General features: G+C 39.0%; 1 protein-coding gene and 1 pseudogene across 1 annotated transcript in view; both read left to right on the forward strand.

The window, feature by feature from the left end:
* Window positions 1-14,195, forward strand: part of LOC122340527 (adenylate cyclase type 9) — a 48,309-nt gene extending 34,114 nt beyond the window's left edge. Inside the window, exons 2-10 of the mRNA XM_043234085.1 lie at window positions 1,238-1,413; window positions 4,009-4,104; window positions 5,505-5,746; window positions 6,899-7,001; window positions 7,251-7,459; window positions 9,657-9,816; window positions 10,558-10,700; window positions 11,719-11,742; window positions 11,875-14,195. Of these exons, the coding sequence (XP_043090020.1) occupies window positions 1,238-1,413; window positions 4,009-4,104; window positions 5,505-5,746; window positions 6,899-7,001; window positions 7,251-7,459; window positions 9,657-9,816; window positions 10,558-10,700; window positions 11,719-11,742; window positions 11,875-13,171 (2,450 nt within the window). The 3' untranslated portion in view covers window positions 13,172-14,195. The remainder of the gene's footprint in view (window positions 1-1,237; window positions 1,414-4,008; window positions 4,105-5,504; window positions 5,747-6,898; window positions 7,002-7,250; window positions 7,460-9,656; window positions 9,817-10,557; window positions 10,701-11,718; window positions 11,743-11,874) is intronic.
* Window positions 14,196-16,994: 2,799 nt separating this feature from the next.
* The window catches only part of LOC122340499, a 32,870-nt pseudogene continuing 29,630 nt past the window's right edge, over window positions 16,995-20,234 (forward strand).

Below are 20,234 nucleotides of genomic sequence, written 5' to 3' on the forward strand. Positions count from 1 at the left end.
ACGGAGCGGCACATCTCTGTATCTCCTGCTCGCTGACAGGTGAATGACGTGTTCTTACTCCAAACACTGAGTTTTGAGTTCCTCTGCTGTCAGCTGAAGCCGTCTGCCTAAAGCTGGCGGTGTTTTGGTGTAAAGTGACTCTTTTAGTTGTGGCTATAAAACACTTGACCTCTCACAGCCGGCGCTTCTTATTTTGTCTTCCTCCATCAAGCCTCCCTGTGGATTTTTATTTGTATCTCCAGCTTCCTCTCAGAAAATAGATGCGTTCAGCAGGTGTTTGATAGAGTGACTGTGAAGATGTTTCATCATTACAGCGACTGGGGATTTATTTCACTTTCTCAGCTGAATGTCTGATGACTTCTGAGAGAGACTGAGCTGCTGCTGCTGAGGTGTGCAGATATCAACACAAACCATCTTTAAACCATTTAAAGCAATGCTTTCTTCATGTGTACTAATGCCACTCTTGCACTGATCAAGGTGGTCTGGTTAGCTTGTTTTAGGTTTTAAAAGCCTGATTGGATCATGACACGGTATATCTGACTGTCCTTTTTGGTTATTGCTCGTCAATATAATATAATATGACCTCAGTGAGACCTTCGGCAAAGCATTTAATTTAATTTAATTTAATTTAATTTAATTTAATTTAATTTAATTTAATTTAATTTAATTTTTATTTTTATTTTTATTTCACATACTGCAAACCTCATCTAAAAAAAGTACACAACTTTATATTGAAGAAATTTTTATATATTTATTATTTGATTTTTATTTTTAAATTTATATATAAATACGTATATATATATATATATATATATATATATATATATATATATATATATATATATACATATATATATATACGTATATATATTTATATATATATATATATATATATATATATATATATATATTAGTTTATATACAACAAATATATTTAGAAACGCATATATTTTTAATTTAGCGCATATAATTTTTCTTTTCCCCTTTTTGTGGAAAATACCATCTGCAATCTGCAAACGCTGTCTCGATCATGACAGAAGTGCAGAGTGTGCCCTCGACACTGCTGTGTGTTGGTGTAAGTGTCTTTCTTCACACACCATGTGTTTGCTCAGAGTTGATTGATGAATTCATTCGAACGCTGTCAGCTCAGGTCAGTGTACAATGAAGCAAACTGATCTAGACAAACACTGCTGGGACTTGATGGTCACTGTGTGTGTGTGTGTGTGTGTCTCTACAGGTCTTAAGACGTATCTGATATCCGGGAGGAAGGTGAAGCACGCCCCGTGGAGCTGTCCTCCATCTGCTCTGGTGGCTCCTGAGCTCAGAAAGTCTCTGAGCGCCTCGTCCTTCAGCCACGGCCCTGACATCACATCCTCGGCCTGCGCTCTGACCCCTGCCCCGGACAGAGCTAAGGTCAGTCCCACACCGAAATCCTTTATACTACATCATCTAAAGCGATGCTTGTGATCCCATCACATACTGATTTAGTGCAGCGGTTCTCAACTTTTTTTGAAAGGCCTACCACAGTCGAAAACAATATTTTAAAGTGAGGTAAAAGATGTTTCTAGTACTTCTGCCATAATGACTTTTTATGATTTTATTAAAATAATAATTTATAATTTTCTTTCCATAAACGTTAATTAATTATTATCATTATTTCTTATTATTTTTATGTGCTATGTTATGAATTATACATAGTCATTCGTGCTTGTTATTTATTGTTTTAATATTTAAATATTTAAAACAATGTATCATACATACAGCTGATACAGTAAAAAAAAGAATATATTATCAACATTAATTACTATCAATTTATTATTTTGATGGAACAATTTAATGCCATATCATATATCACGATACAATGTAATTATCTAAAATAATTAATAAAATAGAAATAAAATAAAATCTAAACAAATATACCAAAAAGTAACTAAATAAAATTGTTTATTTTTTGACTTTTTTTGTATATATTTTAGAGCTTGACAATTTAGAAAAGTGTATTCTCATCATCACAGACTTCCGTGACTTTTTAAGATTTAATTATTGTCTTATTTGTAATATATCGACGTCGTAAGTCGTACATTCATGAAACACTTTTCCGAATATATATATATTAATATAATGAAAACAAGTTGTCAGAGTATCAGGTGTTGCATTGGGTTTTTAATTTAATGCACAATCTGTCTCCGCGCAAGCTGCTTTCTCTCGAGGTTCCCCCGAACAGCGTTATTCCATTTAGCGATGAAAAGGCCTCTCTGGAAACACGCAGCATGCTGGGGCCTGGTGCGAAACACTGCAGCGATTTGCAGAAGGCCGTGAGGAACACATCCAGCGCGTCGATAAGCGAGCGTGGCCAGGACCGGATCTGTGAGATCGCCGTGTGCCGCGTGCAATGCTTCCACCTCTCCTTTTAAATCGAATCAGCCGAAACGCCCGATGCATTCATCCGGGCAACCTATCAGAGGACGCCGCGTTACCCAGCAGCCTTTGCAGAGGATGCTCTCGTCATTGCACTTTAATGCTGACGGGACCTTAGATTGCAAGCGATAGCGGAAAATAAGATAAGAGCTCTTCTCGTTCAGCAGAGAGAGTCTGTCTGTCTCCGTCTGTAGTAATTATTCATCTCTGAGGCCAAACGCTGCTGATTTTTAATCCCTCGCATATTCAGACGCCGAATGTTAAACGGCAGATGCAACACATTTTGGATCTGCTTGCTAAAGCTGGCATCACTACTGCCGAGATTTCAGCAAACCCTCAGGCTTTAAACTTTCTCCAAGCAAGACGTTGAAAGCCAGCATCGTCCCGACGAACTTTGGCTATCGCCCCGGAAGGGTTTTCTTATTCTCGTACTAAACAAACCATCCTGATTTGTAAAGGAATAGCGCACCCAGAAATAAAAATGTGGCCTCGGGTTAATCAAGATGCAGACGAGTTTGTTTCTCCGTCAGAACAGATTTGGAGGAATTTAGCATTGCATGGCTTGTTCAGCGGTGGATCCTCTGCAGTGAATGGGTGCCGTCAGAATGAGAGCGATAAAAACACGGCTTCGGTGCATCAGTTATTTTCTCGTGAGGCAAGAAGCTGCGTGTTTGTACAAATAAATCGATCATTTAACTTGCTTTTAGCTCAAATATAAGCCCTCTATCCATAATGCTGTTTTCAAAAAATCATCTCAACATAATATGCAAAAACAATTCAAAACACTTTTGACCAAATGACGATGTGACTAGCTTTTTTAATATAGGAAGTATTATTATGGATTATGGGCTAATGTTTGAAGCGACAGTTTAAAGTTTCTCAAAAAGATTTCGATGATGGATTAGTTTTTTATAAACGGGCAGATTTTGTTTTACAAGACATTAATTGTTAGACTGGAGCGGTGTGGATTGTTGTGATGTTTTTATCAGATTATCATTCTGACGGCACCCATTCGCTGCAGAACATCCATTGCTTAGCGAGTGACGTAACACTCCATTTCCCCAAATCTGCACCGATAAAGAAACGAAGAAACAATCAAATCAGTACTTTTTCACCGCTGAACAGAATAATATAATTCTTACGCAAAGTTACCCGATCTCAAACAATACTCTTAAAACATTATTTCTTTCTTATGCTGGTAACCAGACGCTCACTGATCCTCATTGACGTCCATAGTATTTTTTTCTCTTTACTATGAATGGCTACCGTCAGCTTTCTGGTTACGAGCATTCTTCAAAACATCATCTCTTATGTTTAGCAGACGAAGAAAGTAAAAAAAAGTGAGTAAAGGATCAGAGAATGTTTTTTGGTTGAAATAACCCTTTAGTTGGAACTCAAAGCAAAACATTAGACGCAAACTCCTAGGAACCACCTAGCAATGCCATCTTAGCAATCACTTAGCATTGCGCTAATAACACTAAGCACGCTATGCGTAGCATCCCTGATCTGTCCCAGTGGAGTGTCATTTTTTTATTGTATTAAAACAGTGAGTGTCTGCTGCACGTAATTCATTTAATGATTGTTTTTCAGGCTGCCTGTCCCTCGTGTGGGGCGCTAGCTTCTGAAGACGGGGCCGTTCACAGCCACAGCTGCTCAGACCGTGATCACAAAAGCGCTAACAGCAAGGTGAGTGTCTCAGCGAGAACGGCCATTTTACGCCAGTCTAAACTGCTTTGTTTGGCCCAATTTAAAACGCACGAGGGAGTTATGATAAATAATGTGACAGCTCGTTTTTTTCCATATTAAAGGTCTTATTTAATCAAACTTAGATTCGATAGAGCAATGCTTCGTTGCAAGACTACCTGACAGCGCCACCTATTGGTTGCAACGCTCATTAATAGTTTTAAACTGGAATAATTGCATATTGTATACTCGCTTTTATGCGTATCGTTATTTTATAAATTTAAGTGAATGTCATTCAGTCACCATCTCAGACATAAAAATAGCTTCGCGTGGCCATGTTTTTTATTACAAAAAAATATGTAATGCGCCAAGAAAATAGGAACGCTTTTTCCATCTCGATTGTAACATTTGAAACAGCGCTTCTTTTTTTTTTTTTGCCGTGAAATGATGTGCATGGTGAAAAGTACCGTATAAATAAATTCAGAATGAAATGGAAAACCAGAGTTGACTTCATTCATCACGTTGGAAACGGAGGTTTCAAGCAACCGAGCACTGAAGTATTGCTACGGTGTGCTGTGTGCTGCGCGAATGTCAGGTTGTCTCGGTCCCCTCACGTACAAAATATTTGCATACTCTGTACAGTATATATGCACGGCGTAAACAGTGTGGAGGTGTGCTATTCTGAACCTTTGAGGTGTGCGATGCTGATTTCTGTGTGGTGTAATAGGATTTAGTGTCTTATGCATATTTTTAGAAGGCTTTTCCCATTGTGGCATTATTATTTTTCTAAAATATTGTGATAAAAACAATATGCTAATATATATAGATGCGTACATACTTACATTTTAAAAACATTTCCCCTTTTATTTTTTACTATTTGCTTCATTTAAAGCCTTGTCTTTAACATCTAATGCTCACCTCATTTAATTGATTAACAACGCAGTCAAAATGTGAAATATTAAATCTGTATTTTCAGTATCACTCTAATATGCTGATTTGCATCTCAAGAAACATTACTTGTTCCACAACTGTTTTTAACATAAAAATACAAATATTTTTCTGGAGACAGATACATTTTTTCAGAATCCTTTGAGCAACGGAAACGTTTAATTGAAATAGAAACGTAACACGGTAAATGTAACGTTCGAACTATTTAATTCATCTTTGCTGGATGAAAGTATTAATTTTTATGATCCCAAACCTTTCAACAGCGGAGTACGTTATCATTGTAAATAATACCCTTTTTCTGCACGACGAAGAATAAAGAAGATTACGGAGAAACTAAACGATAAATAAATCAATGCCCAGGCCCATCGTAAGAATGTGAGGAGAAATGTACTTAATTGTCACCTAGAGAAGTGTTGTTATTATTTGTTTGTATCTTCCATCTGAATCTTCTTCAGGGACCGCCTGGCAGGAGTCCCAAGACCCTTAATGGCCTGTTAAGCCCTCATCTGGAGCAGCCGCTGACACACAGCCAGACCTCTCTGTGTGAGATGCTGCAGGAGAAGGAGAAGAAGTGGCCCGGAGGAGGAGGAGGAGGCGGCATGGGAAGCATGGACCACTCCGCCCTCATCCCTCTGCGCTCCAAAAACTTCCGCGAGAGGAGCGACGCTCACTTCGTGGACGTGATAAAGGAGGACAGGTAGGAAACGACAGCGGTGAGGACGGGGCCCGCTGGGACAAAAAAACGTCAGACAAGATGGAGCGTTATTGTTTAACGGCCGCCAGCGGAGGTCGTGCTGTTCCCGGAGGGACACTTGATGCACTTGGATGTAGTGTGCTGTGATGTACTATGTGTGTCCTGCGGTCCTGGACGGTCCATTTCTCATGTCTTCCCCTTTAAACGCTATCATCGTACTAAATAGTTGTACGCGCTTGTGTGTGTGGGATTTAAGCAGAAAAATTGATCCCGAGCTATCCAAACAATCCTACATTTCACCGAAAAACACTTGAAAATCTGTAAAAGAAAAGGAAAAAAATCTGGTGGGAACTTCAAACGTCTTCAAATAAACGTGAAAATATAATTTTAAGGAATATAGTTAACAAAAGTTTACTCACCATCGGGCAATCCGAAGATGCAGATGAGTGTGATTCCTCATCGTAAAAAAAAAGGCTTGTAGAAATTAGTATTTGCATCAGTGGCTCACTAATAAATCCTCTGCAGAGAATGGGTGCCGTCAGAATGACAGCTGGTATAAAACGACACGATACTCTATCTGCAATTAACCCACAAAACCCGGTCCGTCAATTAACATCAAGTTAAATAAAAAGCTTAATGTTCTTAAGAAAAAAAGCGTTATGTTTTGCTCACCAATGGATCCTCTGCAGTGAATGGGTGCCGTCAGAATGATTGCTGATATAAAACATCACGTTAATCTATCCACAATTAATCCACAAAACCCCGGTCCGTCAATCAATGTCTTGTGAACTGAAAAGCTGCATGTTTATAAGAAAAAAATCATTGCATGTTTTGTTCACCAATGGATCCTCTGCAGTGAATGGGTGCCGTCAGAAAGAGCATCTAAACAACTGATATAAAACGACACGATAATCTATCCGCAATAAACCCACAAAACCCCAGTCCATCAATTAACAGTGAATGGGTGCCGTCAGAATGAGAGTCCAAACAGCTGATATAAAAGACACTGATATATACAGTAGCTCTGCTCCATGCGTGTTTTCTTTTGCTCTAGGCTGCCTCTTTTCAATGCAAACACAGATATAAACAATGCATTGGATTCTTAGTAAATTTCCTTCACAATCTAATCTTGTTTTCTGTTCTTCGTCCTGGCAGTCTGATGAAAGATTACTTCTTCAGACCTCCGATCAACAAGCTGAGCCACACTTTCATAGACAAATCCCTGGAGTCGGCGTACAGGACCAGCTACCAGGATGAGGTACGATGTTCCTTCCATTTATATGTCACTTTTCATTTCCGTCGCAGTGTTTATAACTGGTTTGGACTCAGTCGGGGTCTGTGGTTTGTGCACACCGGTCAGTCAGGGAGAGAAAGCGTCACAAGGACCAGGTTTGCTGCGCCGTCTGTACTGCCCTCTGGTGGTCTGCCTTTTGAATTGCATAACAAGGACATGTTCAAATCAGTTCTTGATAGATCACTCTGTCGCTTTCTTTGTGGTTGATGTCAGGTTAAGACCCAAGCTCCAGTCCAGACGTTTGCCAGCCCAACGTTCAGCTCTTTCCTGGACATGCTCCTGTGCTGTTGTGTTCTTCTGGCTCTCTCTGTGGCCTGTTTCTTGCGACCCCTGGTTACCCAGCAGCCTTTGCCCACGCCTGCCCTCATAGTGGCCGCAGTTGCTGCTGTGCTTGAATGTCTGGCGCTGGTGCTGGCCATACGGTGAGTGTAAAGATTACAATCATATATTCAACCTCAAGTCATTATAAAAGCTGTGCCATTATAAAATTGATTGTTTTGGTTTTTTTCATTTTTTATGTCATAACTGTCTTAATTGGTTTTTGTCCATTGACAGTGAATGGATTTGCAGAAAAAATTAAAATATAATAAATAAAAATAAATAAATTATATATATATATATATATATATATATATATATATATATATATATATATATATATATATATATACACACATAAATTATATATAACATTTTATATATATTTATAAATCAATTATATATATAAATCAATTATATATATATATATATATATATATATATATATATACACACACACACACACACACACATTTTTTTAATTCTACGTAATTTTTAATTATTATTTTCTATGTTTATTCTGTTTTTAGTTACTATAGCATCAAATAAACGAAACATAAATTACAAATGTTAATTTGGCAAATAAATTAAATCAAATAAGATTTATAAGTTTATTATGCTTTGAGTAATGTTTATTTTATTTCAAGTATCAAAAATGTTTTTTAAATGGTTTTAGTACACTATAATAACCTCGGCTTATAATCAAATATGTTGCAACATGTCATGCTAGGTTTGAAAAATATATATATTTATAGTTTTATTATGCCATTAGGGGAAATAAATGATAGCATTTTTGGATGTATGTGTATATTCTATTAATGTAAATCATTTTTTGTTTAATTTAACATTTATTTTATTTCAAGTAACCATGTTTATGGTTTTAGTTTTAACTCTAAAACTCCTAATGAATAATCAAAATAGTTAAACATGTCTAGCTAAATTTGTGGAAAATCACATTTAGGATGAAATTATGGTGAGAAAATGATTCTAGAAATGTCCTTTATTGAATGAAGCATGCCTTATTTAAACCGACCTGTCTATGAGGCCAAACGCATTGAAAAAGGGTTTACTTGCTGTAAATATTCAACAGACTGCATTATAAAACAGGAATTTCAGTCCTCTCGAAATGAACAATTTCTGCAAATGTTGCTATTGTAACAGAAAGCTAAAAATAATTGTAAAAAATCTCAAAGAATGATACGTTGTTAAATAATGTAGAGGAATTACTCGTTTAGCCTCTGTTTCAACCAGCAGGTGCCTGGATGTGTTCCAGGAGGATACAGATGTTTGTTTCATATTCAAAAGCCGTAGCATCCTTTGTACCTAAAATTAAACATTTAAATGTGTTTCATTTGTATTCGGGGACTTTAAAAGGCTCGTTCACCCCAAAATGACAATTCTGTCATCATTTACTCGCCCTCATTCATTCCAGGTATTTTGAAGAGCGTTAGTAACTACACAGTCTCAGTCCCCTTTGACTTTTTACTGCACTGACTAAAAATACAATGGAAACCAGCGGGATCCAGATATGTTCGGCTATCGTCGTTTTCTTACGTACAGGTCTGGAGCAACACGAGGGTGAATAATTATGAGCAAACGGTCTTTTTCAGCTGAATCTCTTGCATGCGTCTTTTTGGCCGTAGCTTTTGCAATATTTCTCTTTTTGCAATTTGGTTAAACGCAGATAATTGTTTTGCTGTCTGGAAATTGTGGGGAAATTTGATTGTACTGTCTGATAAAAATCAATATCAATATTAATGTTTTCAGATTATATTGTCTGCGAGGGATGGGCTAACTGCATAGATACTTTATTTTTATATATATCAGTGTTACTATAGATTTTATTTTTATATTTTTTATTCTAATTTTAGATTGAATTATAATTAAATATATATAATTAGAGGTTTTGGACATTTTGTTCTGTTTTTGTCATTTTTAATATTTTTTCTGTGACGTCTGTATAAGTCTAAGCATTGTTTTAAATTGGCAATGAGCTGAAAAAAATATATTATTATAATGTTTTTTGAATTTTACTATAAATTATTTTTTATAATATCCCTGGATTGCATTAAAGTAAATATGGCATCTACTCTAAGGATCATAAACACCAAAGAACCATCTGGCTTAAATTTTGCCGGTTTGAACTCTTTTAAGTCATATCCCGCTACGTTATAGGATATTTAGTTGTTCAGAATAGGCTATAATCTTTAAAACGGCACCAAGGCAATAGCAGCAGACTACACAATGCACATACTGCTGTATAGTCCTGAATCTGATCAAAACTCATTGTCCGCTTTACAGGCGGGCCTTTTACCTGGACAGTGTCCTGAACTGCACCAGGACCCTCCTCTGGGCCATTTCTGGCTGGGTTCCCCGTCACATGATCGGAGCGGTGCTGGTGTCTTTACCCGCCGTGGCTGTGTTTTCCCATATCACCTGCAACATGCATGACTCCATACAGGTAAAAACACAGCAGCAATAATATTGTGCATGTAATATTGTGTATTAAACATTTATCCAAACTGACGGGTCAAAACAACCCAATTGCTGGCTCTGTCCATTCTCTGCAAAAGTTTGAAGCTAGTAAAAAAAACCCACTTTAATAAATTAAAGCATGCATGCAATTAATGCATTAAATTGATTAAATGTGACAGTAAAGATATTTATAAAAAAATCAACACTAATAATCATACTGTATATTAGCATATTCATATTAGAGTGATTTCTGAAGGATCGTGTGACACTGAAAACTGCAGAAATTATGCTGAAAATTCAGGTTTGATCACAGGAATAAATAACTTTTTAAAATACGGTATAATAAATTGAAAAAAAAGTTCCTTTTTTTTATAATATTACAGTTTCTATTGTATTTCTGATCAGACCAGTGCATCCCAATTGTTGTTTCCTTTCGAAGCAAGATTAAATCTAGAGTTAGAATTAAATCCAAAGTTTTTTTTTTCATGTTTAATAAGGATCCTCGTCTCAAAACAATAATGGTGCATCCTGGGCTAAATGCTTTTAACTGTGCGTTGATGTATATACAGCACAACGCTTTTTCAGACATGTCTGGTGACCTCCAGACAGCAAAGTTGCAGTGATTGAAGCAAATTGTCTCTGCTCTGAGTCAGGGAAGTAGGTATTTCTGTAAACGTACTCCGCCGCGAGCATGAGCGTGTTTAATTCATGTCCTTCTTTTCCCCAGTTCACCACGTTCACCTGCTGCGCTGTCATAATCGCCATCATCCAGTACAGCAATTTCTGCCAGCTCAGTTTCTGGATGCGTTCGAGCCTGGCGACGCTCGCGGGACTCACCTTTCTCAGCGTGCTCTGGAGCCCCCCTTGCAGGTTCAAGCAATCGCACGATGCACAGTGCATACACAAAAAAGGTTTTTTTTTCATCTTTGAGTTAGATAACGATAATAATCAATCTTTTAGAGCGGGTATGAGAGTGTATTTTGACTTTTTTTTTTAAATAAAGTCAGTATTATAAGATACGAATGTGCAAATGTGTTATAAAATCCAATTCTGAGGGAAAAGATCATATTTTACTGATATTTTCTCAGAATTGTGAGTTCATATCGCACAGTTCTGACTTAACTTGCAATTGAAAGTAAAGGCAAAATAAAAATCTCGCTTATTTTATTTCTCAGTTGCAACATTGTTAAGAATTTTGTGTTTAAGTCTCAGGGTTTTTTTTTGTAATTGTAGTTGATATTACACAATTATGATAAAAAAGTCAGAACTGTGAGATTAAAAATTGGCAGTTTCATTAATAAAGACGTTTAAATGAATTTTTTCAGATTTGTTAATTTTTTTGTTCATGTGCACTACCATTCAAAGGTTTAAAAACTTTCTTTTTAACTATTTTCTGTTCAGCTGGATATATTTGATAAAAAGTGTTTGTCCTCCCGATTCAAACATTTTTTAGAGTTCGATTTAAATTTTGATTTGCATTTAATTTTTCCATTGGCCCAATTGAATTTATTGTTTTTTTTTAAATTGCGCAGGGCAGTGTAGAAATTCAAGAAATTTAGATGCAATGAGTCTAAATTGTTTGAGTGGGGAGGTCAAATGTTTTTTTTTTTTTTTTTACAGCGAAGCTGAATTTTCAGCATCATTACGCTAGTCATGTGTCGCGTGATTTTTCACGATTATTTGAGAATTAAAAAAAAAAGTTTATTTGAAATTAGCAGGGTTTGTAACATAAATGTCTTTATTGTCGCTCCATAGCTTTCTATCAATTTAATGCATACTTGCTGAATAGAAATATTTATGTATCAATGAATTGTGACGCTTTCATAAATGAGTTATGTTATTCTAATACCAATCGAAAGCTAACTTTTGGCTGTCATTTTTCTTATAGCACTTGGGAACGTTTATTTTTGAGGTACGTTTATGTACTACATATTGTTACACATTTTAGTAGATTGATTTTATGCATTTAGCATGCCACCGAAAACCTCTCAACCTCAAGTTTTAATAGTTCGTTTCATCACTTGTCTTTCTCTCTATCCACCAGATCCAGTGATTTCAGTAACATCAGCGTTAATGACGTCCAGTCCCCTGTAGAAGATTCGACTCGACCGCAGGACCTGCTCGGCCCAGAGGCTTTGGTCGCCGTCTTTCTGTTGCTCCTCCTTGTCTGGTTCCTCAACCGTGAGTTCGAGGTGAGCTACCGTCTGCACTACCATGGCAACGTGGAAGCAGACCAGCACCGCATCAAGATCCAAAACATGCGGGACCAGGCCGACTGGCTCCTGCGCAACATCATCCCCATCCACGTGGCCGAGCAGCTGAAGGTGACCCAGAGCTACTCGAAGAACCACGACAACGTGGGCGTCATCTTCGCCAGCATCGTCAACTTCAGCGAGTTCTACGAGGAGAGCTACGAAGGCGGCAAGGAGTGCTACCGCGTCCTGAACGAGCTCATCGGGGACTTCGACGAGCTCTTGCGCAAATCCGACTTCTCCAATATCGAGAAGATCAAGACGATCGGCGCCACCTACATGGCGGCGTCGGGGCTCAATACACAACAGTGCAGCGATCAAGCCCATCCTCACGCCCACCTGCGAGCGCTCTTCGAGTTCTCCTTGGAGATGATGCGCGTGGTGGACGACTTTAATAAAAACATGCTTGGGTTTAAGTTCAAGCTGCGAATCGGGTTCAACCACGGGCCTCTTACCGCCGGCGTCATCGGTACCACCAAGCTACTCTACGACATCTGGGGCGACACGGTGAATATCGCAAGCCGGATGGACACGACGGGTGTTGAGTGTCGCGTTCAGGTTAGCGAGGAGAGCTACTGCGTGCTCAGTGGAATGGACTATGAGTTCGACTACCGAGGTACCGTCAACGTGAAGGGGAAAGGTCAAATGAAGACCTACCTTTACCCGAAGAGCCCAGACAGCGGACCTGTGCCTCAATACCAGCTTTCGGTCTCTCCAGAAATCCGAGCGCAGGTAGATGGCAGCATCGGACGCTCGCCCACCGATGAAATCGCTAATATGGTCCCGGCGGCCAGCGCTAGCAGAGTAGGCGCGTCGTTTTCGGTGAGCTCGGGACTTACCGGACAGGGATTCGCTGGTAGAGACTTTCCCGAGAAGGCTGGAAGCAACTGCACATCGAAGACTCAGCGATCCGCGTCTGCCGTTGGCCTGACTTGCATACCGGAAACCAGCTTGAGCACAAGTCCCGCGGTTTTCGCTAGACCGCCAGACGCGACTTTGACCTCTCCTCCCGTGCGGGCGGAAATCGCGGAGGTCGTCGCGAAAATGGAGGGAGAAATTGCGTACATGGGCGAAATGACAAAACTTTGACTTGAGACTAGCCGACTGTGCTGTCGCCGTTGGTTTTAACCCTTTAAACACAGGCTCTCCGATGAGTTTGTCAGGATAGGTGCGTTTAGGAATGTATGCTAGCGTAGATTTTCGTCCGTGTATGTGAAAAATGTAAGCACACAACCTCGAAGTGTTTATAGCGCTAGCCAAATCTGGAGATACATTCGGATGGTGGTGGTGGACCTTAAGAACTCAAGAGGAGCTATTTCTACATGGGATACAAAATGCAGAAGAGACGCATTTGGACAGCACAGACCTGAAGTCCCAATTTTAAACAGACCGCAGTCATTTCCGCTAATTTAATTTCAACTATTATTTCCCTATGGCTTCTACTATTCGTGAATGGTTTTCTTTTAATGAAGTGCCTTTAGGATGATAACAATATGTATGAGGCATTTTTCAAAAGGTTTCTCAATCAAATCCTTCACCGAAGATCTAAAAAATTTAGCATGTAAATTTGATGTTAGAAAGCGCTTTCGTTTTGTATTTAATATATATTTTGGGATATTTGGAGACGTTTTGAGTTCTCTCATTCATTAGTCGGTATTCAAAACAATCTTATGAAGCGAAACTCGTGCGATTAATTTGCTTTTTTTAAAAAACCTGAGATAAAACTATCGCGTTGAATGGTGCATGGCCAAAAGTGTCTGTGAAGAAGTATTAGCGAAAATGTAGAGCAAGCTATGGGCTAAAATCACCTACAGTCAACAATATCAAACGTTTCTAAAGCGCTTTATCTTGATGCATGTATAGTGTCTGATTATGGCCTTTCTGTATCTTTTTTCCTGATTTTTCCTTTTGCTTCATTCTGCAGCTGAATGCTTGGTTGGCCGACCAACATCTGAATTTCAGATTAACGATGTGCAAGTTTGCCTTAACGCTAATGAAATCATAGTCTTAAAGGACAAAAATGCATTCATGCATTAGCTACTGTGATGTTCAGACTTTGCACAAAATATTACATAAAATATATAGATGGTTTTAAGATAGTTTATAACAACAAAAAAACGACACCTCGACCATTAGCATCTCGTTTTTCAGCTGAAATCACCAAGGCTGTGCCGGAAATAATGGTTGGAAATAATGGTAGTCAGTAGCTAAATAACATTGTTTTATGCTACTGTTGTAGGTGGTGCAGCAATTTAATATTAAACATTATTATGACAATAATGATAAATAGGCCTAATAATAGACTTTAACAGCTCTTTGGTCAAAAATTAGGGGAAAAAACCTGGGGTCCCAACTGTATTAATTTTGTGGAACAAGTCATGCAGAAGACTAATGTGTTTAATCAAGCAAGTCTTAGTTAAGTGATAAACTGCATTTCTAAATCAGTAAAAAAAAAAAGAGTAAAACTGCAAAAATGGTCTTATTAAGCCTTATGAGGCAAATCGTAGTTTGTGGCCCTTCGCATGCTATGTGCTTTAAATGCAGGCTGACCTTGAGTACCCCTGGTCTTATCAATCGCAGATGCATCAAATTGAATCCTATCCTACTTTTTTCTCATTAAATATAATGTTATGCTTAACATTAAGTCATATGCGAATCTAAGCGTGCCATTTCATCTCGGCTTTGATTTTAATTACCGTACACTGACATCTTGAGTGGTGAAGGTTCATTCAGTCAGTTCAAATGTGGAAAAATAAAACTTGAACTGTACTCAAACCTAAAGAGACAAGACGTTATGTTGCCAGTCAAGTCACCATAGTGGCACAACACTTTCAAGAACTGGCAAAAACACGCACCCGGCCGGTCAAATGTACAGACTCATGTGAATATTAGAATAGATTAGACCATAGCCTTGACTCTGCCTGCTTGTCTTTTGATGTGCAATAGTAAAGGGTAAATTATTGTATGGGATATTAGCAAAAGGAAGTAGATTTTAATCTTTTTAACATTGAGCTTTGTGAGTAACTTAATCTGCACTGATACACCACATACATTTTATGACTGTCTAATGATTTAAAAATTGATGTTTTGCATTTTAATAGCAGTTGTGTCTTCGCTTTTTTTCCCCTTACGTTCTGGCTTTATAAAGGCCGACCTGTATTACTTTCTGAAGGGTTGTGTGCTCAAACACTTGCTATTGGTTTGCCATGCTTCACTTTCAGTGGCGATATTTATTAAAACGTGAAATGTGTACCTTTTCTTGACGTTGCTGTGAATTCGCAATCCGCCAAGAACCTATAGGTTTAAAAAGGGAATTGTTAAAAAAAAAACAAAACAAAAAAAACGTGACTTTTGTCAGTATTTCTCATCGTGTATATTAGTGCCTTTTACTCATTTCGAATGCGTCGATCGGTCAAACGACACCATCCTGTTTATCTGTTCATTTTCGTGCACCGAAAGCTGGTGTGTGATAGATGTCTTCAGATTCAACGTGATCTTTTAGCGCTGTGCCTTTTCATAACAATTAGCTTGACGCGTCCATTTTCACTGTATATTCCTTTTGAATGTGAACCAGCTTTTTCATTTAAAAGTGTACAGGATGAATATCGTCATTTTGCTCCCGAGGTGCCATTCTAATATGTCATTTTTATTGTGTGCCGATTTTGATACCGTTCTGTTGATGCGTTTTTGGTGACACCGAGCATAGCAATCCATGTATTTTTAATATATTTTATAGGGCACGACTTTTGCTAAATAATAAAAGTGCCCTTGCTGTCTGGATAGGGAATGAGCACACAACCCTTACGGGCTCCTCTGTTTCGGAGTAGTAGAGCAATATAAAACTTGATCCATCTAAATAAGCATTACACTTCAGCCTCCGAACTGCTGCTTGAACTTAGCTTGACGAAGCACATTCGTGTTTTTCATCTGTTATTTTTATGAAAACGTGCTCCTTGTGAACTTTGCATTACATTACTTTATTGCGAGGAAAACACGTTTGGGGCGAACGAAAGGGCTGAACTAATGTGTGATAACAGAAGAGCCACGTTTTATTTTATTTACTCTCACTTCAGTTGGCCCAGTTGGTGATTCCAAGCAATTTGACGTAGGAAATGTGTGTATGTGACGTTTGACACGCAAATGCGTGTTTTAATCGAAATATCACACACTGGGACTTCTTGCCAAAGAGCGTATTTATTCAAGAATGTATGATTTCGAGTTTCTCTCTGTTACTTAATTCGTGAACTCAATCTGTATTCATTTGTGTAAAGTTTTTTTTATTCTCTCCTGTGTTTGTACATATGCATTGCTCTGTGTGCTAACCTGTAATTCATTTTTGTATTATTTATATCAATGCATGTGCCATACTGTTACATCAAGGCTAATGGATGAAAAGGGAAAGCCAATAATACAGTGTTGAAGTCCGCTTCTGTCTGCTGATTTGTAATGAATCTTAAAATTTCAGTGTCTGTTCATAATAGCAATATCCTGCACACACACGCGCGACTACACACGTTTAATTTTAAGATGAACTATTAATTTTATTCCTGTCAGGCACATCTTTTCTACACGCAGCTATATTTACAAAAGTTACACGGTTAATGTATCGTAGTAGTTCAATCGCAGTCTACTAACTACAGTAAAACGTCTCCCAGTGCAGATCTCTTTCAGACAATGCTTTCATTTACTTGTAATAAAGAGATGTGCTAACTGTGGTATTTCTTAACTTGGTGCACTTTTGTAAGAGGACGCTCAAAACTGACCCGATTGAAATACTACATCTGCGCCATTTACATGCAGACCACGCCCCCTAGCGGCTGTTTTGGTTACGACCGCGTGACGTACACGTTTGCGTAAGGGGCGTGGCCGCGCAGCCCCTCCCCCTCCATAGTCTGGCTGGAAAAGAAAAAAAAACTTTTTGTATCGAAGGAATCAACAGCCGCCATCTTGTCGCGGATGAGCGTCAGGATTTCGGGAGAGCATTATATTATTTTTTACGCACCCGGCTCCATCGAAACCGGCCCAAATAGCTTCCCTGCGACGGAAACGACAAGCTTCGGGCCGAATCGCGGATCTTTGTGGCGAATATTAGCGTAATGGAGCCGTTTTTGTGGTCGGCTGGAAAACCCCCGTATATCTGATTTCCCCCTTCAGCGCGAGCGGCGCTCCTGTGCCACTCGCCTATATTAAAATAGAATTATTTGCTCTCATTTTTCATTTATTTTTCCGCACTTTCATGATTATTCGCTTCGGGCTGGACATGGAGCTTGAAGGTCTTTATTTTTATTCGCAGAAAATTGCCTTTTTGAACAGACCCACGCGAGCCACTTGAAGGACCCGGGATTGATGATTTTTCTCCCCTCGTCGGTTGTTTTTCGGTTTTAACGATGATATAATTTATTTTCGCGGGGTTTGGGGTGATCATTAAGGTTAATTATGCGGGTTTTGGGTGTTGGATTATCATGGGGTGAATGGCGGTGGCGGAGCGGGGCGCTGTTGAGTCGCGTTTGAGCCCCATCTGTTAATTATTGGCCCCTGATCGCTGAATAATAATAGAAAAACCCGAGGGTTGATTTGATTTATTTCGCTTTGTCCCCCCTCCCGGGCTCTTGGAAGACGCATTTATTGCTTTGACGTGTTTTTTTTGTGAAGCGAGAGAGCGCGATGGCTGATAATCTACTGGATATGGGTCCCTCCAGCGCAAAGCGGCCCAAACTCAACTCACCTGCGCTGTCCTCCTCCGACACTCCAGGTAAGATGCTGCCGATCGCACCTGTCAAATATGAAAACCTCCCAGAGCTGAAATCGAGTTCGGCTCAAGAGGAGGCTCTCTCGTGGCCCGGGTCTTCTTCTGTTTTGTAACGCGCTCGTTGAGATCAGAAACCCTTTCAGACCGGCCTGAACTCGGGTGTTAGGTGGGGGATCTCTCAGGCAGGGTTCAGGCGGCGATCTCACCTGTCCTGGAAGAAACCAGGTAAGTCTCGTCGTCGGAAATCGCTCACCTGTCCCACCAGAAACCGAGGAAAGACGCACGTCGTCTATCTCAACCCCCCGCAGACCGGCTCCAGGTTTAGCTAGCGACCGACCGATCGTTCTTGATATTTATGACCGATATCTGTTGTTTCCCTTTCGTTTTTTTTTTTGAGAACTAAAATGTTTACGCAATGATAACTAACGTTAGATGGACAATAAGATATTTATTTCACTATGGTACGTTTATAATAACATGCTATTAACTATTTATTCTTAGAGTCGGATATGTATTTAGCTTGGATTATCCATCTGTATGTGCTTTTTAAATATCAAACGGTGGCACATACAATCGTTTTGGTATGAAATAACTGATGAATATGAGTTGTGATGATATCTGTAAAATATGTTCTAGATATGTCTAATACGTTGCTTTTCTGCTAACAAATGAAGCGCTGTTTTATTTTTATATCTATAATCATTTTGATAGTTCTATACAAATACAAATATATAGTTGTTTATATGTTGTTTGGTGGTCAAAAAATACATATGTATCTTTGCATATATGCAAGTTTTTTTGGTTTTAATCTGTCAGGTGGTGTTGTTTAAGCCGCTATTAAAGAACTAGTAAGCAATTAAAAGTGAGTATCGGTTAATTACGTCGTTCAAAATTCACTCCCCATCTCTCGCCTGTCCTGTCAGGTCGAACCAGGTTCAGGTGAGACGCTTACCTGTCCACTAAGAATCCTCTTTACCTGTCCAATAAGAATATCCATCCTTCAGGTATGACTTTCACCCCAAAGCCAGGTCTGTTACAGAAACCTGTCGGCGTAACTCTGCTGCAGGAGGCCAGTTCTGACCAAATCCCTTCTTTCTAGTGCGCGAGGTTTAGTCTGCACGCAGGGATGCATCGAATCGGTGCGCATACAGCAAAAATGCCTCTAAGACGTAATAACGATGACGGATTTGTTAGTTTTATTCTCTTGAACCGATTGTAGCCATCCAGCTGCTGAATGCGATCATATTCCTATGGAATGTAATGACACCGACTCTGATATTTATCTTCACGCGTGCTCCTTCGAGCGAGATCTTGTTGCAAGTTATTCGCGTTAATGCGGCTACCGAGCATCTCCGGATGCAGATTTCGACGAGGGCTGCTAATAATCAGCGCAGCGACAATCGACGCGGGTCTCGAGGAAAGCAGAAGTTTTCTTTTCTTGCCCATTTCGCACGCAAGTCTTCATGCGCCATCTGTTGAGGTTTCACTCAGCTGAATATTGCTTATGCAGGGACTTCAGTGCAGTGATTCGCAACCTTTTGGACTCAAAGCCCCCCATTGTTTAACAGAACACCCAAAGCCCCCAAGAAATATGATTTCCGTTTGCATCTTGATTTATTTTATCCTTATTTTAAGCGTTTTAATTTATAGTTCGATTTTTAGTAGGTTAATATTTACATACCTAACTTTTCTGTTTTAATTCAATTAAAATATAAAATACATATTAATATTAAATATTATTATCATCCCGAAGATGTGAAATTCTCTTAAGCTTGTTCTCGCTTCAAGGTTTAGTGTGATTTTATTTATAAATTTAAATTTTTTCCCCTTGATTTACCAGTTCATTGTATTGGAAAAATATTACATGGCATGCATCAACATTTTGATGTGTAGGATTGTAATTATGAATGGATGGATTCTCCAGTCGTTGTTTATAGGAGCAGCCACCCACTTCATAGCATCATGGCAGCGAGTTTTGCACAGACGAGCATTACTCATTGTCCAGAAAATGTGAAATCGTTGAAAACGTAATGACGCGCTAGGCAAAATGAAGACGCGTTTAGTAATTTCAGTTGTCTTGTTTTAGTAAACTGAGTCCGGGGCGCCTTCTGGTTAGGATTTCGGGGGGACGTCCTGGTGGGTTTCTTGCGAAGCGGCATGTGTTGCGTCGCAGAAAGTAGCATTTTGTTTAAGAGCATAACTTAAGACTCGCATCAGGAAATTCCACAGCTCAGCGCGGAGAGATCCGTTATTTCCTGTCTCCCTAATTCCTCCCATGTTTTTGGATTAACATGCAGCTTTAAGTGCGCTCTGAAGTTTACTTGACGGAAATCTATATGTTTTCTAAATTTGGCGCGAGTGGCGTTTGCTGGTCAAAAGCCACAACCTTGATGCTCTGAGTCA

This window comes from Puntigrus tetrazona, chromosome 3 (assembly GCF_018831695.1).
Source record: "Puntigrus tetrazona isolate hp1 chromosome 3, ASM1883169v1, whole genome shotgun sequence".
Classification (NCBI taxonomy): domain Eukaryota; kingdom Metazoa; phylum Chordata; class Actinopteri; order Cypriniformes; family Cyprinidae; genus Puntigrus; species Puntigrus tetrazona.